The sequence below is a fragment of the Polyodon spathula genome, unplaced genomic scaffold, assembly GCF_017654505.1.
Source record: "Polyodon spathula isolate WHYD16114869_AA unplaced genomic scaffold, ASM1765450v1 scaffolds_687, whole genome shotgun sequence".
NCBI classification, from domain to species: domain Eukaryota; kingdom Metazoa; phylum Chordata; class Actinopteri; order Acipenseriformes; family Polyodontidae; genus Polyodon; species Polyodon spathula.
In genome coordinates, this window is record NW_024472176.1 from 13402 (window position 1) to 36914 (window position 23513).

At 45.1% G+C, this 23513-nt stretch overlaps 3 protein-coding genes across 5 annotated transcripts; all 3 read right to left on the reverse strand.

Annotated features, from left to right (window-relative positions):
• Positions 1-265: 265 nt before the first annotated feature.
• On the reverse strand, positions 266-4137 carry LOC121308408 (elongation factor 1-alpha 1-like). Of its 2 annotated transcripts, none has more exons than XM_041240786.1 (8): positions 4057-4137; positions 3054-3225; positions 2305-2484; positions 1735-2031; positions 1501-1651; positions 1169-1425; positions 827-1061; positions 266-703 (listed from the first exon to the last, which is right to left on the reverse strand). In XM_041240786.1, exons 2-8 carry the CDS (start codon positions 3195-3197, stop codon positions 582-584), a joined length of 1386 nt encoding a protein of 461 aa, XP_041096720.1. In that variant the 5' UTR covers positions 3198-3225; positions 4057-4137; the 3' UTR covers positions 266-581. The 2 variants fall into 2 exon arrangements, with proteins under 2 accessions (XP_041096720.1, XP_041096721.1); XM_041240787.1 differs by having other exon boundaries at positions 3054-3223; positions 4053-4115.
• Positions 4138-6417: 2280 nt separating this feature from the next.
• On the reverse strand, positions 6418-8969 carry LOC121308406 (elongation factor 1-alpha 1-like). The gene is made up of 7 exons (XM_041240784.1): positions 8811-8969; positions 8515-8694; positions 7945-8241; positions 7711-7861; positions 7379-7635; positions 7037-7271; positions 6418-6913 (listed from the first exon to the last, which is right to left on the reverse strand). Exons 1-7 carry the CDS (start codon positions 8952-8954, stop codon positions 6792-6794), a joined length of 1386 nt encoding a protein of 461 aa, XP_041096718.1. The 5' UTR covers positions 8955-8969; the 3' UTR covers positions 6418-6791.
• Positions 8970-14365: 5396 nt separating this feature from the next.
• Positions 14366-23453, reverse strand: si:ch1073-513e17.1 (sialin). 2 transcript variants are annotated; one of them, XM_041240789.1, is made up of 13 exons: positions 23113-23453; positions 22152-22260; positions 21421-21545; positions 20953-21167; positions 20345-20578; positions 19350-19437; positions 19045-19131; positions 18793-18911; positions 18473-18634; positions 18133-18265; positions 17858-18005; positions 17633-17723; positions 14366-16141 (listed from the first exon to the last, which is right to left on the reverse strand). In XM_041240789.1, the coding sequence occupies exons 3-13, from the start codon at positions 21524-21526 to the stop codon at positions 15977-15979; spliced, it is 1548 nt and encodes a 515-aa protein (XP_041096723.1). In that variant the 5' UTR covers positions 21527-21545; positions 22152-22260; positions 23113-23453; the 3' UTR covers positions 14366-15976. The 2 variants fall into 2 exon arrangements, with proteins under 2 accessions (XP_041096723.1, XP_041096722.1); XM_041240788.1 differs by lacking the exon at positions 22152-22260.
• Between the last annotated feature and the right edge of the window lie 60 nt (positions 23454-23513).

Here is a 23513-nt window from a genome sequence, read left to right on the forward strand (position 1 = left end):
CAGCAATCATGAGGCATGTTAGTGTGCACAGGGAGACCGCCCGTTCAGTTCCTGAAAGCAGCAACAGTACATCACCACTAGCATTAATAACTGTGTAATGAAGTTAATAGATTGTAAATTTAAGCAACGGGTTCCAATTAAAACAGAAGGTAAAAGCATGACTTTACAAACCAATACACACCTCTAACAGGGAAGCTTCCAATTCATCTAACCCAATTCTGCCAGACTAGCATGTTTTTATGCTGCTTTAAAGACAAAAGAAACATTTACAGAACAAGACATTTTATTGGTTCACAGCAGCTTCTTCCATCCAATTATAAATATTACAGAGTGGCGCTAAAGTTTACAGGTGCAGAATTAACAGAAAAACCAAAACACTGAATAGGCACCTCAATCTTTCAAAACGTTCACAAAGCCACAAAAGAAATTTAACATTGTCTTGTTCCTTTCCTGCGGAAATTTTTACGATGGGTTTTAATCAGCATTAGCCAATCCTTAATGAGAGAGATCAGGGTCTTTGAGGAGGTTTCTGGCTGCAAGCGAGACCCCGAATAAAGGTGGACAGTCCAGGGGATGGTGGTTCATTTCTTAGCAGCCTTCACTGCAGACTTGGTGACCTTGCCAGCTCCAGGAGCCTTCTTGTCAACAGCCTTGATGACACCAACAGCAACAGTCTGCCTCATGTCACGCACAGCAAAACGACCTGCAAGTGGAATACAGCAAGTCAACAAGGGGGCTCCATACATTACTGAAGGACAACACCTGCCAGGCTTAAGATTCACAGGATCAAGCTGTTCTATTGCAGATACCGGACAGAAACACTTACCGAGGGGAGGGTAGTCTGAGAAGCTCTCCACACACATGGGTTTCCCAGGGACCATGTTCACAATGGCAGCGTCTCCAGACTTCACAAACTTGGGGTTGTCTTCCAGCTTCTTACCGGAACGACGGTCAATCTTCTCCTTCAGCTCAGCAAACTTGCAGGCAATGTGAGCAGTGTGGCAATCCAGCACTGGAGCGTAACCAGCATTGATCTGGCCAGGGTGGTTCAGGACAATAACCTGGGGGGAGAAGAGGAGGACAGGCCAGTTACTGGACTGCCCAACATAACAGGACTAACAGTGCAAAGAGAAAACAAGGCCGTAGAAAGCAAGAGGCCCCTTCATACCTGGGCAGTGAAGGAGCCGGCCTCCATGGGTGGGTCGTTCTTGCTGTCTCCAGCCACGTTGCCACGACGGATGTCCTTAACAGACACGTTCTTGATGTTGAAGCCAACGTTGTCTCCGGGAAGAGCCTCGACCAGGGTCTCGTGGTGCATTTCCACAGATTTTACTTCAGTGGTCACATTGGCAGGGGCAAAGGTGACGATCATGCCAGCCTTCAGGGTGCCAGTCTCCACACGGCCCACGGGTACAGTTCCAATACCTGGGGAGAACACAGGTCAGCCACAGCTCAAGTGCAGTTCTACAACTTGAGGAAGAGACAATTCACCAAGGGTACCTCCGATCTTGTAGACATCCTGCAGGGGCAGACGCAGGGGCTTGTTTGTGGGGCGCTGGGGAGGGATGATGGAGTCCAGCGCCTCTAGCAGGGTGGTGCCGTTGGCATTGCCCTCCTTACGCTCAACCTTCCATCCCTTGAACCAGGGCATCTACAGAGGAAAAGGGTTACTTAGCTACAGCAATGCACTAGAATATAGGGCATGTCAAATCATCCACTAACTCAGATACTCACATTTGAGCTGGGCTCCAGCATGTTGTCTCCGTGCCAGCCAGAGATGGGCACAAAGGCCACAGTGGCGGGGTTGTAGCCGATCTTCTTGATGTAGGTGCTGACTTCCTTGCTGATTTCCTCGTAACGTTTCTGACTGTAGGGTGGCTCAGTGGAGTCCATCTTGTTGACGCCAATGATGAGCTGCTTCACACCAAGAGTGTAGGCCAGGAGGGCGTGTTCACGGGTCTGTCCGTTCTTAGAGATACCGGCTTCAAACTCGCCAACACCTCCGGCAACAATCAGCACAGCACAGTCAGCCTGGGGAGGGAGGAGGGGAGAGACACTGTTAGAGCATGAACAGGTCAGGGTAGCAGCAGCATTACTGCCGATAAGGACAGATGCAGAGATTGCACATTGTACCCTTAGTGTGACTGGGGTACGGAGCAAAGCTGTTGAAGTGAATGAGAATGCCACAGCACTCCTACCAAAGGGACAAGCAGGACCAACAAAGCCATGTTGGGGCATTAGCTCTGGTGTCAACCCAAAACCTGCCCTCTACCCACCCCCACCATGCCAGCAGCTGCCTCTTACCTGCGAGGTCCCGGTGATCATGTTCTTGATGAAATCTCTGTGGCCGGGAGCATCAATGATAGTGACATAGTATTTTGTGGTTTCAAACTTCCAGAGGGAGATGTCAATGGTGATACCACGCTCACGCTCAGCCTTCAGCTTGTCCAACACCCAGGCATACTTGAAGGAGCCCTTTCCCATCTAGGAAAAATCATTGACAGCTGGTGAAATCACTGCAGGGCATCTTTATAGAGTTAAAAAGACTTTAGTAATTTTTTTTTTTATGTATAATTTTATCTATCCACCCATGACACTGCTATAAAATGCTTACACTGGCTAATACTGTGCATATTCGCTTATAAAATGTACTCTATATTCAAGGTCAATACCTCCATTAAAGTCCTAACCTACAGAAATAAATTGCCAAGAACTTCATGACATTTGACCTGGGTTCTACAGCGCCGCCTGCAGTTATCATGCAATAGGACAGTCACTTCTGGAAGTGGTGACGTGTCACATCGTCGGGAGGGGGACGGGGGATACCAGGACTGGTCACAAACTCCATTTGTAAACGGGATTTCATTAATAGTTTGTCAGGAATGTTAACAGGCCATCATCTTAATAAACTCGCTTTTAATTACATTAACACGTCTAGCCTTTGTACCACGCTTCCTAACTACAGCCAGCACATGCTCACCGGCGTTGTCGGCCATCTTTACACGCTCCAGTCCTGTAGGCCTAACCGCCACAGGCACAAGTTGAGCGCTTACCTCCGCGGCCTCCTTCTCGAACTTCTCGATGGCTCGCTTGTCGATACCCCCGCATTTGTAGATGAGGTGGCCGGTGGTGGTGGATTTACCGGAATCGACGTGTCCGATAACGACGATGTTGATGTGGGTCTTTTCCTTTCCCATGGTTGCCTGATTGGGTTTTTTTTTTTATCTGTTGAAGTTAACAGTTTTCATAAACACTTTGCACATACCAATATTAAAACAAATAAATGCCCTCTCCTTCAATTAAATGTGAGAATCGTAAGGCACGCTTTCTCCATAAAAAGTCGATCTAGGCCCAATATAAAACTAAAACCGCGTTTCAGTTGTGTGTAAAAACTTAACTGCTAGGCCGGAGAAGGCAACTGCGATCTCGGTGGCCATTTTACGCCATGTGCAACAGGATTAAAGAAGCAATTCGCTTAAGGGCCTGAAGCCAATTACCAAACTTAAACAAAGCCCACACCCATGTGCTCGACATTGCGCAAAGAAAAACAAATTCCACACAAAAAGAGCACACTCGTACAGTAACGAATTGTTCGTTAAAATGTTAACTCTGAAAGTGAACACCACGGTTAAAAAAAAAAAGTAACAGATGTTAAATGTTAAAGCTTTCCAACTCTGAAAGCAGCGCGCAAAATCCATTGATCATCATCACCAGCATGATGCAGGCCGCCGGTAACGCACAGCAGCCGGCGCAGATCCAACACCACAGCTGTGTGACAAAGACACCGACATCGGTACAGGATGCTTTTAAAACTAACCTTTCTAAAAACGAAACCGGTTACAAAAACAAACAAAAGACGTATCCAAACAATTAAAAAAAAAAGTGTGTTAAACCGAACAAAGTGTTGTGGAATTATTTTTGCTTAACAGTGTAAAAGTGAAACGTTTTTTTTTTTTTGTACTAAATAAACGACGGGAAAAACAACAACAAAATAAATAAATAAAGAGCCAGCCCTCCCTCCCGAAGCGTTTAACCAGTACGAGGCCTGCCCCTTACCGGATTGAGGACAACGCCTGCTGCTCCTGGGTTTAGGTGTCGGACAGAAAGGCAGAATTTTAGGTTTTCAGAGTTTTTATAGTGGAAGAAAGAGGCGGTATGTAAAAAAATTCAGGACCCACCCTCATTCATTGTTAACAGAAATTACCCACCCACACCAAAAACGCCCCTTTTATCTGAACTTCGGAGGCCCGAAGATAATTTCTATACCGTGACTATTTAAAGTAAAATTGCATCTATCTGGACCACTTGTATTTTTGTCAGTATTTTATTTTTGTATACACACAGTGTATATATTTATACACACTTCTGATACACGCAGCAATCTGGGAACTTCACTTTCTTTGATTTAATAATAAACCAAATATATACTCTTTGTACTACAATGCGTTATAACATTGGAAAGCAAACAAATAAACAAAAAAATACACTTTGCAGAAGTGACTTTTAGCCAGACTAAAACACCAAGGAATTGTTTCATGTATTAAAACACTGTATAATAACAGTATGCTTTAGTTTAAACATGGATGGCTTTGCTAAACAAAATATACAATCATTTTGTATTTTATAAATCCTTGACAAATCTTTTGATAATAAGTAGTTACCAATGTCTCAAATGCTTTGTCAAAGAAAAGTTTATTTTAGTATTGCAGGGCATGTTTGAAAACAAGGGGGCTTCCTCTTCAGTCCCTCTCCTCCCATTCTGTTTCTGGGGCGGTATCGTAGGACGACGCTGATGATAATTCCTGCTGGGATTGAGCTGGTTAACAAACGTGAATCTGACAATGAAGTTCAAAGTCTCAGACGCCCGGGGCCTGGGACATGAGTATTCTTCTCCTGGGTGGAGGCTGGGGCGATCAGTCCTGGGTGTTAGGGCTGTTTTAATTTGTCTCACTCATGGGGGAGGGGATATCTTGTTCATTATACTCTGGTAAGAGAATCTGCTGGCATTTCACGTCTATATGAATTGTTAACATTTCAAAGTTTCCCTTTCAAATGTACAGTTACATTTAAACGAGCAGTAAGTAGCCAAAAATAACCTATGCCACTTCTAATACAGGTTTCTGTAATGAGTTTAACTTTGTTTGCTCCATGTTATTATTTGAAGTAGGTGATCAAGTATTTTACTTTTTTTTTATTATTATTTTTGCTGAATTTTGTACAATAATAAATCATAACATTTTACAACAGTTCTAGAACATAAAGCCACACAATATAGCTATTTTAATGCAACAATAAGGTAAGCATGTTAACATCTGTTACAGTTGAGTCTTTCTTTTCATGCACATCGCAATTCGCAAGGCTTCATAGATCTGAGCGAATATTTTCTCCACTTTTGTACAGTAGTCATTTTGGAGGCCTGCAAGCTAAGCACTGCAGTGTAGGCCTCAACACACCCTCACTGTGTTGCCGTGGTTACAAGGCCTAGGTGCCCAGAAGCTGCTCCCTCTCCGAGTCCCGGAGCTGGAATGTGTCTCTGAGATTCACACAGCAACTCCACATCCCTCACCGCTAAACTGAGCGTATTTTAATAAAACCAAACTGTAAAAAATGTGAAACAAAACAGTTAACCAGAAGCTGAAATGGCTGAAAGTCTTCCAGCTGACAGAAGCGGTTTCAAAGACTGCATGCTGAGGATACAGGGCCAGCTTCCTCGTCACATGACACGCTAATGATCCACTCAGCAGCCGTGATTCTTCAGAACCTCCCAGGCAACACAGGTAATATTTGGTCGGTGTTAGTGGCAACGTAACTGACTTGTAACATCAGAAGATACTAGAATAGCATATATTCATATTGCATTGGAGTAGTATCGTTTCCTTGAAGTGTAAATGTAACATACAGGCCTAAAACAAAAAAACTGCAGTATATATTGCATACACACTAAAAGGATAATTTCTTCTCCAGCAGCAAGTCTTTCAGGGTGGGGCAGGAGATTGCTGGATAGGGAGCCTGGACTGGTGGCAGACAGTAAAAGCAGGTGGTTAAGAGAAACTATAGCCTGGCTCAGCACAAGGGAGCTTCAGAAACAAATAAGCAGGGGTCTGTCCTGCTCCTTCACATACCCTCCAGCAGGTAGTTTACACACAAACCAAAACTTACTGCAGTCATTGAAATAATGACTAAATATTTTACAAAGCAACTAGCTTTTAATAATTTGTTGTAGAACACCAGGAATACAGCTATGGTGAAAATGCAATACAAAAGCATATTTATAGGATTACTGGGTCAAATGTAGTTTTGGATTGACATCATGCAATTTAAATACACAAGTGTACTACAGGGACACAGCTGAAAGCATTAACCCAAATTGTTCTGCCACACCACAAGACAGCTAAGGACAAGGCAATAGAAGAGGAATGTGAAAAAGCAACATTTTATTCAATACAGTAGTGACATGCTTGGTACGCAAAATGGAGTAAAATAAAGCAAATTATGAGGTTAACAATTGATGAAAAATGTTGTACTGCATAATACAAAAGATTGCAGCACAGTGACATGCTGGTGAAGTTTAATACAGGTTACACCCCCCCCACCCATCTCTGTCCCTTAACTGCTTGGAAGCAGCACAGACTTCAGACAAATTGAACTCTTGTTCCTTTCCTGCGAACACTCTTCCGATGGGTTTTTAGCAGCATTAGCCAGTCCTTAATGAGAGAGAACAGGGTCCAAGAGAAAGTTTCCAGCTGCAAGCGAGACCCCGAATAAAGGTGGACAGTCCAGGGGATGGTGGTTCATTTCTTAGCAGCCTTCACTGCAGACTTGGTGACCTTGCCAGCTCCAGGAGCCTTCTTGTCAACAGCCTTGATGACACCAACAGCAACAGTCTGCCTCATGTCACGCACAGCAAAACGACCTGCAAGTGGAATACAGCAAGTCAACAAGGGGGCTCCATACATTACTGAAGGACAACACCTGCCAGGCTTAAGATTCACAGGATCAAGCTGTTCTATTGCAGATACCGGACAGAAACACTTACCGAGGGGAGGGTAGTCTGAGAAGCTCTCCACACACATGGGTTTCCCAGGGACCATGTTCACAATGGCAGCGTCTCCAGACTTCACAAACTTGGGGTTGTCTTCCAGCTTCTTACCGGAACGACGGTCAATCTTCTCCTTCAGCTCAGCAAACTTGCAGGCAATGTGAGCAGTGTGGCAATCCAGCACTGGAGCGTAACCAGCATTGATCTGGCCAGGATGGTTCAGGACAATAACCTGGGGGGAGAAGAGGAGGACAGGCCAGTTACTGGACTGCCCAACATAACAGGACTAACAGTGCAAAGAGAAAACAAGGCCGTAGAAAGCAAGAGGCCCCTTCATACCTGGGCAGTGAAGGAGCCGGCCTCCATGGGTGGGTCGTTCTTGCTGTCTCCAGCCACGTTGCCACGACGGATGTCCTTAACAGACACGTTCTTGATGTTGAAGCCAACGTTGTCTCCGGGAAGAGCCTCGACCAGGGTCTCGTGGTGCATTTCCACAGATTTTACTTCAGTGGTCACATTGGCAGGGGCAAAGGTGACGATCATGCCAGCCTTCAGGGTGCCAGTCTCCACACGGCCCACGGGTACAGTTCCAATACCTGGGGAGAACACAGGTCAGCCACAGCTCAAGTGCAGTTCTACAACTTGAGGAAGAGACAATTCACCAAGGGTACCTCCGATCTTGTAGACATCCTGCAGGGGCAGACGCAGGGGCTTGTTTGTGGGGCGCTGGGGAGGGATGATGGAGTCCAGCGCCTCTAGCAGGGTGGTGCCGTTGGCATTGCCCTCCTTACGCTCAACCTTCCATCCCTTGAACCAGGGCATCTACAGAGGAAAAGGGTTACTTAGCTACAGCAATGCACTAGAATATAGGGCATGTCAAATCATCCACTAACTCAGATACTCACATTTGAGCTGGGCTCCAGCATGTTGTCTCCGTGCCAGCCAGAGATGGGCACAAAGGCCACAGTGGCGGGGTTGTAGCCGATCTTCTTGATGTAGGTGCTGACTTCCTTGCTGATTTCCTCGTAACGTTTCTGACTGTAGGGTGGCTCAGTGGAGTCCATCTTGTTGACGCCAATGATGAGCTGCTTCACACCAAGAGTGTAGGCCAGGAGGGCGTGTTCACGGGTCTGTCCGTTCTTAGAGATACCGGCTTCAAACTCGCCAACACCTCCGGCAACAATCAGCACAGCACAGTCAGCCTGGGGAGGGAGGAGGGGAGAGACACTGTTAGAGCATGAACAGGTCAGGGTAGCAGCAGCATTACTTCCGATAAGGACAGATGCAGAGATTGCACATTGTACCCTTAGTGTGACTGGGGTACGGAGCAAAGCTGTTGAAGTGAATGAGAATGCCACAGCACTCCTACCAAAGGGACAAGCAGGACCAACAAAGCCATGTTGGGGCATTAGCTCTGGTGTCAACCCAAAACCTGCCCTCTACCCACCCCCACCATGCCAGCAGCTGCCTCTTACCTGCGAGGTCCCGGTGATCATGTTCTTGATGAAATCTCTGTGGCCGGGAGCATCAATGATGGTGACATAGTATTTTGTGGTTTCAAACTTCCAGAGGGAGATGTCAATGGTGATACCACGCTCACGCTCAGCCTTCAGCTTGTCCAACACCCAGGCATACTTGAAGGAGCCCTTTCCCATCTGGAAAAATCATTGAGAAATTGAAATCACTACAGGGCATCTAATCAAATAAAGCAACTGACATTTGATGACGACTTTGTTCCAAATGTAACAGTCTGCAAATCTTCAGCGCTTACCTCCGCGGCCTCCTTCTCGAACTTCTCGATGGCTCGCTTGTCGATACCCCCGCATTTGTAGATGAGGTGGCCGGTGGTGGTGGATTTACCGGAATCGACGTGTCCAATAACAACGATGTTGATGTGGGTCTTTTCCTTTCCCATGGTTGATTTTGTTGTAGGTTTTGTTTCTGTGCAAATTAACAGGCTCCATTAAAACATCTGCTGTAACCATTAATAGTTAGAACTACAGGACTAAACACAGTTGCGAGATGGGGATGCGAGGGAGAAACAAATAAAAATCACGTCATTGTTACAATGCAGCTACGCGAGTTTACCAGGTGCTGAATACCGACTAAACGTTTGTCTCCTTTTGTTCAGCTGCAACAAGTCGGTTTTTTGTTAAAAAGTGACACTCATATTGAACAATAACTAAACAAACAAATTGAACTTTGCTCAAGTCCTGACTTAACCGAGCACGGCATTTACATACACACTGGCAAGCCAACAATATATATAATTAGTGTAGTGGATTGAGCTGCATTGTACGATTAACAATCAATTATTCAAGAATAACTCAGCCGAGATCTTTCACGTACAATACAAGCTACGTTACTAATACAGTACTGGGCCTATCCATTCACGCTGTCGTCCCGCAAGTCTGAGGCCTGGGCTCCCAGCCAAGCCGCACATGTGCACAGACACGCAGTGTAAAGTTACAAGCACGCTGGTTTTCCTTAAAACCAACCATTCAATAAACACACTACCCGCGTCGCTATTTCTGAATCTGAAATAGAAACAACAGCAATGCATCCTGGAGAGAAAACTACAAGAGATATACATAATGCCGCTTCAGCAAACTGCTGATCTGAATCTGTACAGTCTTAAGTACGGATTCGGGGTTTCTTTATTTATGTATCTAAATATCACTTGATTCCACTGAAGAACAATAAATAATAATAATAATAATAATAATAATAATATTATTATTATAATAATAATAATAAAAAACAGCATTACTGGAATTACAAAGAATATAAAGAGCGCTCAGACACTTACCAGCTTGCGAAGACCTGCCAACAGCACACAACGTAGAATCACTTTGTGGAGGCTGATGTTTGCGCAAGTGGGGGTTTTATAGGCTAAGAAAGCAGCGTGTTAGCCAACAAGCCCCTCCCTCTGTATTGTTAAGAAGGAAATCCAGCAAAAGAGAACCGGAGGGTATCAGAGGGTCATTTACATACCGCTACAGGGTACTTCAAATACATTCACATTGCTGACACCGAGTCAGTATATTGATACATGTTTTAAATACACTTTACTATTCAAATATATTCAAATAATAATAATACAAATAAAGAATAACATGCCCACTATCCCCGGTCTGTAACACAGTACAGACTGATTATCAATACAATGTATTTTTGTAATATGAAACTCTACCTCAAAACTTACATGTGTTATATTAGAGCATTGCGTGTTACATTGTAGCTGATAGTTTCTAAAAGCTTTGCACATTAGAAGAACAACAATGCTGCCACTTCAGAGAATCAGTCCATCTGAGTTCAGTTCTGGGTCCACACACTGCTAAAGCACTTTTACACATGCTGGCTGATTAAACAGTCTTTTCAGTCTGTAAATAGTCTTCCTGTCCGGATTAAAGAATCACATCTCCAGGAGCCTCCAGGAGATCCTTTTCTTTCTTTCTTTCTTTGTTTTAAAACAATAATGACACTGTGCATAGAGGCATTACAGAGTGAGGGTGGGGCGTCTGCTTGTGGAACCCAAGTGTAGGATTCTTATAAAAAGAAATTCTTCAAATGCTGTAGCGACACTTTTCATAAGCTTTTAATGTAATTAAATTAGTATTGCACAGCAGAGCAGCTCTTAATGCAGGGAATCTAGTATACAGTATAATACTGTAAGAGCTTCTTACCTTAGCAAAGATATCAGTGCTACTGCTCAGCAGCTCTAAGGAGAGGAGCTCCTGCAGCAACAGTATTCTGGAAAACATCCTTAACTATATAGAGCTATATTTCAAAATTACTGAAAGAAACTACATTCACTGGCAAGCATATCCCTAGACACGTTTACATTCCGAACTTCGAACAGTGTGTTGAGTTTATGTGGCCAGTGTGCTGCCAGTATACCTTTATTCTGCTAAAGCGGCAGTAAGTGTAAAAAGGGTTTACTGAATGAGTGATGTAAAGAATCTAATGGGTTCAATAAGGCTTAGTATATATCAAAAACCTTTACTAGACTCTCTTTAATACATTAAAACACTTGGGAAAAGTCTTCTCACTAATAGTTCTAGTTCTATGAAATTCAAACTTCCGTTCTGCCCCTAAGCTGGACTCTTTAATTAAGCTGTTTACCTCACTGTCTCTGTTTGCTGTTAGAGAAATCAGCATCTCAACTGCTCTTCTACTGTGTAGGGAGGGGGGGGATCTTTTGTCTTCAGCAGGAGTGTGAAGAGCCCATTTTCCTGCGCGCATATTCAGGTGATAGTCTATGTGCGATGGAATTTCTGCTCTGTTTGTGATGGGCAGGTGCTCAGCCTCACAGCCAGGTACCCTGATAGCTGAGTTTGCTGGTGTTAGGTGAGAAACTGGGGGGAGCCTCTACCCTTCTACAACTTTTCACAGATAAATTGCAAGTGGCACACAAACCCTTTGTTGTTAATTTAATACTTCATGCCGGGGGGGTAATTTAACAGGGTTAAAATCCTCATGCTGGTACAGCTACAGTATTATATATATATTATGTGTGTGTGTGTGTGTGTGTGTGTGTGTGTGTGTGTGTGGTTAGCAGTTGTCTGTTGAATTGTGAAATCAGCAACTGCTGGTGCTGGGGATTGGGACACACACACAGATTAACTGCTTTCCTTCTGGATGAGCAGGTGATATTTACACACACACACAGATTAACTGCTTTCCTTCTGGATGAGCAGGTGATATTTACACACACACACACACACACACACACACACAGATTAACTGCTTTCTTACTGGATGAGCAGGTGATATTTAAAAGCAGCTGCAAACCAGCTCCACCGGTTCAACTAGCCCCGCTCCCAGTGCTGGGAAGTACCTCTGTGATTTTTCATGGCTGGCTACGGCCCTGTATATACAATTGGCATTTCAACAACCACACAATTTACAAGCACAATCAACAGAGAGTTTACATAATAGTGTAATAATACACTATTTTTACCCTGCATAAAAACACACTATTGTTGTTGTTGTTTTTTGTTTGCTTTGTCACAGTATGAAGCCAGGTGGTTTTGAACTGTAGCTCTCACTCAGTGCTGGCTGTGTACAGCAGTCATTTTAGAGGCCTGCAAACTGTAAGCACTGCAGTGTAGGCCTCAACACACCCTCACTGTGTTGCCGTGGTTACAAGGCCTGGGTGCCCGGAAGCTGCTCCCTCTCTGAGTCCCGGAGCTGGAATGTGTCTCTGTGAGATTCACACAGTAACTCCACATCTCACTGCTAAACTGAGGGTATTTTAATAAAACCAAACTGTAAAAAAAAGTGAAACAAAACAGTTAACCAGAAGCTGAAATGGCTGAAAGTCTTCCAGCTGACGGAAGCTGTTTCAAAGACTGCATGCTGAGGATACAGGGCCAGCTTCCTCGTCACATGACACGCTAATGATTCACTCAGCAGCCGTGATTCCTTCAGGCAACACAATACTGTAACAGCAGCTGGATCCAGCCTTCAATGAAACAGAGTTAGTGATGCGGGTGTACTGTAGAAGGGCCCACTCTGAAGACACAGACACAATGCTGCAGTCCTGTCATTGTAACTCACCATGCTGCTATAATCAGAGTGCTGCATTAGCCAGCAGATACAGTGTGTGCGGTACTTTGTGTTTATTTAACCAGGACTAATCCTGTTTAAACGAACAAACGTCCTTGGAGTGGGAAATGACACTCTACATTTTCTTTTTTTATTTACTAGGAAAATATAAAAATCCTCAAGTGATTGCAACGTCAGCACACAATGGGCCATCAAGGTCATTACACCAATCATACAAAACCAGAAACAAACCACCCAGGCTGAGTCAATACATAAACCCTGTGAGTTGCATTTGATTCGTTTTGCAACATTTACAGCTGCGTTCACAAATTGCGAAGACGTTGATAAAACTGGCACATTCAGTTAAATTGAGATGACTCTGGGATGTTAAATCTCTATAGTCCGAACACACTCAACAAACTAAATAACTAGATAAGAACAAGGTAAAATACAAAGCCCCTGATCAGATTAAAGACATATCACTAATGGGCAGGCTCGGATAGAATGAAGGATGAAGCAGCATTCCCATTGCAGAGCAGTTTGACCCAGTCCAGTTTTTACTGTGTGCTCAGTTGTAGTTAAAAATTACAAAGATGAAAAACTCATGGTTGTCTGTTTGTCTTCAATAAAACCTGTAGTGGACTAACCTGCTCTGCAATGGGAGTCTTTGTTCAAACTGCTTATTCCCATCAAATATCAAAGGACTGTGAGTCTTAAGAGGTATATTATACAAATGACCTCATGCTGATAGCAAATTAGCAAAGAGAAACACTGGAAATATTCAAGCAAAAATAAACACTTGGCACTCCGCATGGATTGCTAAATAAGGTGCTGTCACTCTGCTAAGCAAAGCTGCAACTCCGGGACTCTGACTGAGATCAGGACCAAAAAGGAGAAGGCAAGCTGCCTGGAGTTAACGACCAAAGACAAAGAGGCTGTGCCCGGCTACCTGCGTAGCTAAAGATTCAGCGAAGAGGACAGAGCAGGCGGCTGCTGTTTGTTGATCCTATGGGGCATTGAAGACTTTGTTGCAGAGAGGAGAGCTTTCACTGAACACCTCAGCAGATTGAGTTCCAAACCAGCCGACCAAGAGTCTAAGCTTCAAGGAACCTTTGAGTATAATTCCAGTTACATTTTCTTTTCATGGAACTAAATGAATTAATTGTAACACATTTACACAGAACTGAACTATGAATTGTTTAGTTTGAACAAACTGTGTGAAATAAATTTTTAGTAAAACTTGATGAAGTTAACTATAAGTAATCGTCCTCATATTGTTTTACTTTTAAAGTAAACTTGCTAGAGAAGCAGCAAGTTCGTACATGGAGATGTGTGAGAGTGACAGCCAAGGGATACAGAGATAGAGAAGTCAGAAAGTAGAGGAGGTCAGATTTAGAGGTTGAGGTAGTGAGAATGCATCCAAGTTGAGACAGCCTGAGATGTGGAGGAGATGTGGAAGTCAAAAGAGGAAGGGGAAGGAGAGGAAGATCTGGGCAATATCAGCACAGAGGTGTTAGGAGAAGCCAAAAGAGGGGATGAGAGTGTCTGGCCAGCGGGTGTAGAGTGAGAAGAGGAGGGGGCCCAGGACTGATCCTCGAGGTAGAGAGGGGGCCAGGAGATGAGAGAGAGCCAGGAAACCTGGAAGGAGCAGTTAGAAAGATACACATGCAGAGAGACTGTCTGTACTGAAAACATGTTTAAACCATTAGAAATTAAAAGTATAAAATAATGTCCTATAATAAAAACAAACAATACAAAAGCATACATGAGAAGGTGTTGACTGCTGGATTCCCTTTTTTTATTTAAAAACAAAACAAATTCCTGCTCCCGTGTATGGGAATGAGTAAAAATCAGAGATACTGAGAAAACAATAAAGGATTCAAAGCACTCAATAATAACAGGCCTATTTCAGAGGGGTGTTGCCATGACAGCACACACACTGCAGCAGCCCCCGTTTCCTGTTGTACGATGTTTGCTTCCTGAGTTGTACCCATGTTGCGCAGTAGCTGGCAAGTTCACCTCTCAGAGACCCAAAACATTACAGAGCTGTCGGCCTCAAGATGGAGACACACTCCACACCACTCAGTACATTTCCTGTCTCAAAACCCTGGCGTGTGGAAGGCACTGCCCTCACAAGGCCAACTGTAGCAGTCAGGAACCACTTGTTAAAATGAATGCCCTGACTTTACTGTTTTCCTTTATTTATATTTTAATGCATTTTAAAAAGCTGGTTTAATCTGGGCTTTAACTTTTCTTTTGTATCACCCTCTCCAATAACAAAATATCACAAGCAGCTTCTTTTATTCATTTAATACACTTAAAAAAATGTAAAGGAAATGCCTTTACTTGTATTAAATTAAAACGTTCCTGATCGACGTGTAATTAAACACCCTTGATTTACATTGACTGCACAACATTAACAGAAGGATCTGTCATCTTAAAAATGGGAAAGTCCGTTTAGGAGGTAGCAATCAGGGAATCCCGTCCTGTTCTGTCCCTTTGAGGTCAGGGATAGGAGGCTGCTCTTAATTGTTTAATTAAAGCAGTTTATTATTTAATGATTTCTATTAAAACTTCATGCAGATGGCCTTCAGAATGCATGTCTACAGTGGCTGCTCATACCATGTCCCTTTAACCCCTGTTAATAAGCAAGGCATTAAAAAAAAATCCCTTGAAAATCTCCACTTTTTAAAGTATGTATCATGTAGCTTCCACATCATCTGTTTTCAGTTGTGTAGGTTTTGTGCAGAATACAAAGACATGATTATTTCTGTGAGTGTTTCTGTTTCGCTGCAGACAGACAGTCACTTGAACGGGCTGGTCCCCTCATCCCTGTTCAGTCTGGCTCGACGGACACAGGAGATATATTAAGGGGAGGGGGGTGTCGCAAGAGACCCCCACAGTGCCCCCTGCAAGAGAGGATCGGACCCCTGCAGTTCCAGAGTGAAGCAGCCCTCCTGTTAGAATTACTCTGATATTAACACACATTCAATCTGCAGTTTAAACACAGAGCTGAGACCATGTTTCTGATTCAAACAGACTCACTGAACTTGAGAGAATCATCCATACCTAACCAACACTCAATACTGCTGGATTTAGAAGTGCTCAATGAAACTGAACACATTCAATAACAAATGTTTCAACATTGAAAAAGACATCTAATCAAAGCATCTGCAATGGAATTTAATTCTGAACCTGACAGAAGATGAAGGGAGGGATGAAGGGACCTGTCTGTCTGTCTGCCAGCCTGCCTGTGTCTGTAAGTTAGCCCACTGGTCTGTGTGTCTGTCCTTTCAATCGTTTTCTGTCTGCTTGGCCGTCTGTCTCTGTGTTGAATACAGACCCTCCCTGGAGTCTGTCTCAGTGAATGGTCTGTGCGTCTGTCCCTCAGCAGTCTCCTGCCCATCTGTCCTTGTGTCCTTGGCCCGGGCTCTGCTCCTCTCTCGCCCAGCTCTGGAGCTGCCCAGTCCCGCAGGCACAGTAGAACAGTGCTCCGAACATGTTGATCCCGGCGGAGATGAAAAACACCATCCTCCACCCGGAGAGAGAGTGCTGCAGGGAAACACAGAGAGAGAGACTGCAGAGAAACACAGAGAGAGACTGCAGAGAAACACAGAGACTGCAGAGAAACACAGAGAGTGAGACTGCAGAGAAACACAGAGAGAGACTGCAGAGAAACACAGAGAGAGACTGCAGACTGCAGAGAAACACAGAGAGAGACTGCAGAGAAACACAGAGAGAGAGACTGCAGAGAAACACAGAGAGTGAGACTGCAGAGAAACACAGAGACTGCAGAGAAACACAGAGAGAGACTGCAGAGAAACACAGAGAGAGACTGCAGAGAAACACAGAGAGAGAGACTGCAGAGAAACACAGAGAGAGACTGCAGAGAAACACAGAGAGAGACTGCAGAGAAACACAGAGAGAGACTGCAGAGAAACACAGAGAGAGAGACTGCAGAGAAACACAGAGAGAGACTGCAGACTGCAGAGAAACACAGAGAGAGAGACTGCAGAGAAACACAAGAGTGAGACTGCAGAGAAACACAGAGAGAGAGACTGCAGAGAAACACAGAGAGAGACTGCAGAGAAACACAGAGAGCAGAGAAACACAGAGAGAGAAACACAGAGAAACACAGAGAGACTGCAGAGAAACACAGAGAGAGACTGCAGAGAAACACAGAGAGAGAGACTGCAGAGAAACACAGAGACTGCAGAGAAACACAGAGAGAGAGACTGCAGAGAAACACAGAGAGAGAGACTGCAGAGAAACACAAGAGAGAGACTGCAGAGAAACACAGAGAGAGAGACTGCAGAGAAACACAGAGAAACACAGAGAGAGACTGCAGAGAAACACAGAGAGAGACTGCAGAGAAACACAGAGAGTGAGACTGCAGAGAAACACAGAGAGAGAGACTGCAGAGAAACACAGAGAGAGACTGCAGAGAAACACAGAGAGTGAGACTGCAGAGAAACACAGAGAGTGAGACTGCAGAGAAACACAGAGAGAGAGACTGCAGAGAAACACAGAGAGAGACTGCAGAGAAACACAGAGAGAGAGACTGCAGAGAAACACAGAGAGAGACTGCAGAGAAACACAGAGAGTGAGACTGCAGAGAAACACAGAGAGAGACTGCAGAGAAACACAGAGAGAGACTGCAGAGAAACACAGAGAGTGAGACTGCAGAGAAACACAGAGAGAGAGACTGCAGAGAAACACAGAGAGTGAGACTGCAGAGAAACACAGAGAGAGAGACTGCAGAGAAACACAGAGAGAGACTGCAGAGAAACACAGAGAGTGAGACTGCAGAGAAACACAGAGAGAGACTGCTGAGAAACACAGAGTGCTGTCATGAATGTATTACGTTTATTTTACTGTTTCTAAATTCTATTGAGAGTTTAGTAGTTATGGATGAAGCTAGTCAGGGACAGGGGGGGTCAGACTGCAGGGAAACACAGAAGTAGGAGTTTAGACTGTAGCATAACCTGTCTGTGCAGTGAGGCAGTGTGTGTTTACCTGTGCAGTGAGGCAGTGTGTGTTTACCTGTGCAGTGAGGTATCCTACCACCGTGGGGGCTGCGATCCCAGGGATGGTCCCAAAGGAGTTTGTGATTCCCAGCAGTATCCCGGCATACCTGTGAGGGGAACAGAGAGGGAACACAGACTGCATCACACTGCCTGTGCAGCGCAGGAACAGCGAGAGCCGCCGCACGATTCATTACGAGCCCCTGGCAGGGCAGCACCGGAAACAGTGATCCCGACCACTGACCTGGGCGCGATGTCGAGGTGGTTGATGTTGAAGCCGGCGCTGCTGGACCCGGTCAGGGCGGAGGACACGGTGAGGAACACGACAGCCCAGCGGTAATCACAGCCAATAAACGCTGTGGCAACCAGGAACACTGCCGGTAACACCATGCCTGGGAGAGAGGGAGGGAAACACAGGAATGAGCAATCAGGACTGGAGCAATCAGAGAACCACTGCCCTGGGGTCCAGCCTCAATCCCCATGCCTCCCCCGGCCTCTGTCCCCTGTCCTCCCCAGTACCTGAGACAGTGAATATCTTGCGCACTGCAGTGGTGCTGAGGAGGCGTCTCTCCTGCAGCAAATCAGCCAGTGCACCGGACAGCAAAACAACCGGAAAGCAGCACACATAGGGCAGTGCTGAGAGGAACCCATTCTGAGAGAGAGGAGAGAGGGGAGAGAAGGTGAGGAGAGGAGGAGAGGAAAGGGGGCAAGAGGAGAGAAGGGAGAGAGAGGAGAGGGTGAGGAGAGGAGATGGGGAGAGAGGGGAGAGAGACGAGAGAGAGAAGAGGGGAGAGAGTGTTGGGCAGGTGAGAAGGAGAGGAGAGGGGAAACATTCACTCTCACTCACACACACTCTCACCTCCTTGATGTTGAAGCGCAGCACCTGATCCATGTAGGTGGGCAGTGTGGTCAGCAGGGTGTAGTATGACCAGTTTGCAGAGAAGTGAGCCACAACGATGGACCAGAGAGGCAAGGAGCCCAGCATGGAGACAGCAGGCACTGACCAGCCCTGAGCACTGCCCTGAGAGATAGGAGAGCATGATCATTACACTGTAACAGAGAGAGGAGAGGAGAGGCGCTGTGTCAATACACACCATAGAGACAGAGGCAGGGAGATAAGCAGAGAGGGAAGGAGACAGAGGAAGGATCGTGATCAATAAATATACTGTGATTGGGTACCTGTGAGCCGATGGAGTCAGTGATGTAATTAAGCTCGGACTTGCTGATTCGTGGGTGAGAGTGAGGCTCATCGGACACCAGAGAGAACCAGAACACAGACCAGACACAGCCAGCAGCACCTGAGAGGGGAGAGAGGAGAGAGAGGGAATAGAGGAGGGAGAAAGAGTGTCAGTGGAACTGCATTATGAGGAGTTCCAGCTCTTTCAAAGCAGGTTTGTGTTGAGGAGCTGACTGAGCAGCGCTGGGACTCACCGAAGATGTAGAAGACAGATGGCCAGCCCAGGGACTGACACAAGAAGCCTGTCACAGGCAGAGCCACAAAGGTACCGAAACTAACACCTAAGAGAGGGAGTGAGAAAGTAGAAAGCACTCTGTTACATACACACTGTACTCAAATACACAGCTTTAAAACAGAGAATAATTTCTCTAAACAGTTTGTATTATAAAATCTACACAGTGTGCTGTACAGCCATTTTCATGAGAGGTTTGAAAGCCGAACGTATTGAAACTGGGTTTCCAGCTGTAATACAAGCCCAGCAGAGCTGAAGGTCCCATACCTGCTGCTGAGAAGGTCACGAGGCGACTGCGCTCCAGGGGAGGGGCCCAGCGTGCCCAGATGGCGTTCATCGCAGGGAAGGATACGCCCTGCAGGACAGGAGAGCACAACGTCACCACACTGATACCACACTGACACACAGACACACACACACACTGATACCACACTGACACACACTGACACGCAGTGATACACACTGACACACAGGGATACACACCGACACACAGGGATACACACTGATACACACAAACTGACACAGTGATACACACTGACACACAGTGATACACTCACAGTGATATACACTGACACACACACACACACTGACACACAGCGATACACACTGACACACACAGTGATACACACTGACACACAGTGATACACTCACAGTGATACACACTGACACACACACACACAGTGATACACACTGACACACACACGGACACAGTGATACACACTGACACACACAAACTGACACAGTGATACACACTGACACACAGTAATACACTCACAGTGATATACACTGACACACACACACACACTGACACACACATACTGACACACAGACACACTGACACACAGTGATACACTCACAGTGATACACACTGACACACACACACACACTGACACACAGTGATACACACACAGACACACTGACACACAGTGATACACACTGACACACTGACACGCTGTGATACACACTGACACACACACGGACACAGTGATACACACACAGACACACACACACTGACACGCAGTGATACGCACAGACACACACACACTGACACATAGCGATACACACTGACACACAGTGATACACACTGACACACACAGCGTCATACACACACAGATTCACACACACCGATACACCCCACTGATGCGTCACCACATTAACACACATAATCACACAGACACACACTGACACAATCATACAAACTGACACATACAATGACAATTCACTCTCACACTGAGACACTCACTCTCTCACACACTCCTTACTTCTCCGAAACCCTCGGCTGCTCTCAGTGCGATGAGGCAGGGGACCCCCAGACTGGCTGCCAGCGGGGTGAGCAGAGTCAGCACTGCCGTGCACAGCACCCCAAAACCCAGGAAAAGCTTCCCCCCGAACCGGTCCGACAGGTACCCCCCCACAACCTGGGTCAGGATGTACCCATAGAAGAAGGAGCTGAGGATCACACCCTGCGTCTCAGAGCTCCAGTCATACTGAGGCACCTGGGGAGAGAGGAGAGTCAATACACTGCCCAGAGATTCACTGCAACAGAGAGAGACGAGTCAATACACAGCCCAGAGATTCACTGCAACAGAAAGAGACGAGTCAATACACAGCCCAGAGATTCACTGCAACAGAGAGAGAAGAGTCAATACACTGCCCAGAGATTCACTGCAACACAGACAGAGAGGGGGGAGAGAAGAGAGAGAGTAGAGAGGAGGAGAGGCTCACCCAGGGTCAGTCCCAAATATTATGATATGAGAGACAGAGGAGACTGACAATGCACTAACCAGGGATATCAGAGGGGTGAGAGGAGAGAGGGCGAGAGGAGAGTTACTGGCACTGTGGCATTGAATCAGTGTTAGTGATAACCTACCCCTGGGGGCCCCTCATTGGTCGAGTTGCCCTCATTGCTGGAATGTTTCGGACACACCTCCACCTGGGAGCTGTTGCCAATTGGCTGCGCCACTGTTCCGTTGACCATGGCTACCATGACAACGCTGAGATTGACACGCAGGGCGTAGACCATGCAGAAGCCCAGGAACATGAGAAAGGCGAGGTTAAAGCGAGCGGAGCAACACTGCGCTGAGCCTGAGGGGGGCGACAGAGAGAGCACAGGAACAAAGTTAGAGCAACACTCCTCTCTCTCCCCTCTCCCACCCTCTTCTCTCTTGTATTTCAGTCACGACTCACCTCTCCCTTTCCTTCCCTTCCCTTCCTTCCCTTCTGTCCTTGTCTCATAATTCGACAGACTGGGTCTCCCTCTCCCCTCCCCTCAACTGTATGTCAGAAGGAACTGGTTCCCTTCCTCCTTCTCTGCCCTCCCTCTTTTCCTCACTCTCACCCTCCTCGCTGCTCAGCAGGGGTTGGGTCTCCCCTGATTCAGGCCCCTCCTCCTCTTCACTGTCACAAGGGGTGGAGTTTATGGAAGGTCTGTCATCCAGCGCCATGGCAACCAGCCAGTCACACCTGAGGAGACCAGCAAAATCACACAGTGACAGAGGCACAGACAGATAAACACACACACACACACACACACACACACACAGACAGACGGAGTTACTGCGTCACAACAGGAAGCCAGGGTTTAGAAAACACCCCCTGTCATCACTTTACCAGCATCCAGTTTGACCATTAGGGTATCTGGAAGGGAGCCAAACTCTCCTCGTGACACAGTGCTCCCCCGCTCTGTTTCATCCCTCCACCCCATCACAGTCCCTTTCTCTCCTCACACCCTCACAAACTCAAGAAAGCCACTTTCTGTTGATCTGTTTCATTTCACAGCGACAGGGTTTACATGTCATTTGTTTTGTTGTTTATGTTGTGGTGTTTACAGACCTCAAGCAGTAGAAAATCTGCAGGAAGCTGCCTTTACAGAGCTCCTTATTAAAGTATTCTCAATACAAATCCTACCGCCAGGAAGAAACCCACCCAAAAAGAGTCGGGAGTAGTTTAACATGTGGGCTGAAGAGAGAGAAATATCTATATTTACACTGTATTTGCTTTAGAGAAAGGGGAAGCGGTATTAACATGGTGTTGTACAGCTGCTGGTAGTAATATGTGCATTTATAATACTTTGTAAACGTGCTCTCGCTGTCCGTCCTGCGCAGTCCTGTCAGGAATCCCCGCTGTCAGGAGTTACCGATGAGGATGAGTCACAGACTCACCTGATTCAATACATTCACTTCAAATAAAACATCGACGGGACAAAGGATAGACAACCTGTTAGTACTCTATCAATAGTTATAGTACTACTAATATGATCATGATGATAATACTAATACTATGTTAATGATGATTATACACTACTACTAATAATGATAATAATACAAATACTACTAATAATGATAATAATACAAATACTACTAATAATGATATATACATGTTAATGATAATAATGATAATAATACAAATACTACTAATAATGATAATAATACAAATACTACTAATAATGATAATAATACAAATACTATGATAATACAAACTTATGTTATAATGATTATAATTATTATTGTTATAATGATAATAATATTATTATACTACTGATAATATATGATAATATACAATACTATTATGATTTACTACAAATATTATAATGATTATGATGATAATAAATATTATTATGTTTATGATGATGATAATACAAATACTACTATGTAATATGATAATAATACAAATATACTATGATATTATTAATTACTACTATTTATATGATGATAATAATATACTTACTACTATAATGATATTATGATGATAATAATACAAATGGTACTCAATAATGATTATTACTATTATTTGTTAATAATGATGACTACTATTAATAGGTTTATACTAATATATACTACTTGATTCTGTTTATGATATGTAATAATGATAATAATACAAATACTACTAATAATATTTAGCTTTAAAAGCAAAGTTAACATTCAACCTGTCTGTATTTAATATACGTTACAAAACACCGCGCAGTGACTGCACTGTGCATTGGTTTTTAATAAACACATTTTAGTTTGTTTTGTCAGTAAATGATTCGCACCCTTGCCGTGTCTCTCTCCGCCGGTGTGCCGGTGACAGCAGTTCTCTCTCTTCCCCGGTGCCGCTGCTTTGTTAATGTTACTGCTGCTGCTTCGGGTGTGACTATATTATAAGACTTGCATTGCAATCAATAACTCTGTGAGGGTGCTGCTATTGAACTGCTGTTCCCCGGCGATACCTCGGTGGCTGCGTGTCTGTCTCTGTCTCTTTGTGACACAGACCTCGCTTCGCTGTTCTCGGTCTCATATTAACTGCACTCCGACCCACAGCTGCTAGTCTTCTTCTTACTGTTGCTGCGGCAGAGCGGCGGCTCCCCCGTCACATGACACACCCAGGAGAGGAAGAATCACCTGACCGGATTCTGCCAGGGCTCTTCCCGGCCCTCAGCCTCCTGTCATGTGA

What these genes read in the sequence shown, in the direction of transcription:
- LOC121308408 (XM_041240786.1), bottom strand. Translation starts at nt 3,197, where the DNA reads ATGGGAAAGGAAAAGACCCACATCAACATCGTCGTTATCGGACACGTC. An exon ending in TGCTGGAGCCCAGCTCAAAT is followed by an intron (nt 1,652 to 1,734) that starts GTGAGTATCTGA and finishes TTTCCTCTGTAG; the next exon opens with ATGCCCTGGTTCAAGGGATG. An exon ending in CCGGCTCCTTCACTGCCCAG is followed by an intron (nt 1,062 to 1,168) that starts GTATGAAGGGGC and finishes TTCTCCCCCCAG; the next exon opens with GTTATTGTCCTGAACCACCC.
- LOC121308406 (XM_041240784.1), bottom strand. Translation starts at nt 8,954, where the DNA reads ATGGGAAAGGAAAAGACCCACATCAACATCGTTGTTATTGGACACGTC. An exon ending in TCGAGAAGGAGGCCGCGGAG is followed by an intron (nt 8,695 to 8,810) that starts GTAAGCGCTGAA and finishes TGATTTTTCCAG; the next exon opens with ATGGGAAAGGGCTCCTTCAA. An exon ending in CTCAGACTACCCTCCCCTCG is followed by an intron (nt 6,914 to 7,036) that starts GTAAGTGTTTCT and finishes TTCCACTTGCAG; the next exon opens with GTCGTTTTGCTGTGCGTGAC.
- si:ch1073-513e17.1 (XM_041240788.1), bottom strand. Translation starts at nt 21,526, where the DNA reads ATGGCGCTGGATGACAGACCTTCCATAAACTCCACCCCTTGTGACAGT. An exon ending in ATCTGTCTTCTACATCTTCG is followed by an intron (nt 18,912 to 19,044) that starts GTGAGTCCCAGC and finishes CTCCCCTCTCAG; the next exon opens with GTGCTGCTGGCTGTGTCTGG. An exon ending in CAAGATATTCACTGTCTCAG is followed by an intron (nt 18,006 to 18,132) that starts GTACTGGGGAGG and finishes CCTCTCTCCCAG; the next exon opens with GCATGGTGTTACCGGCAGTG.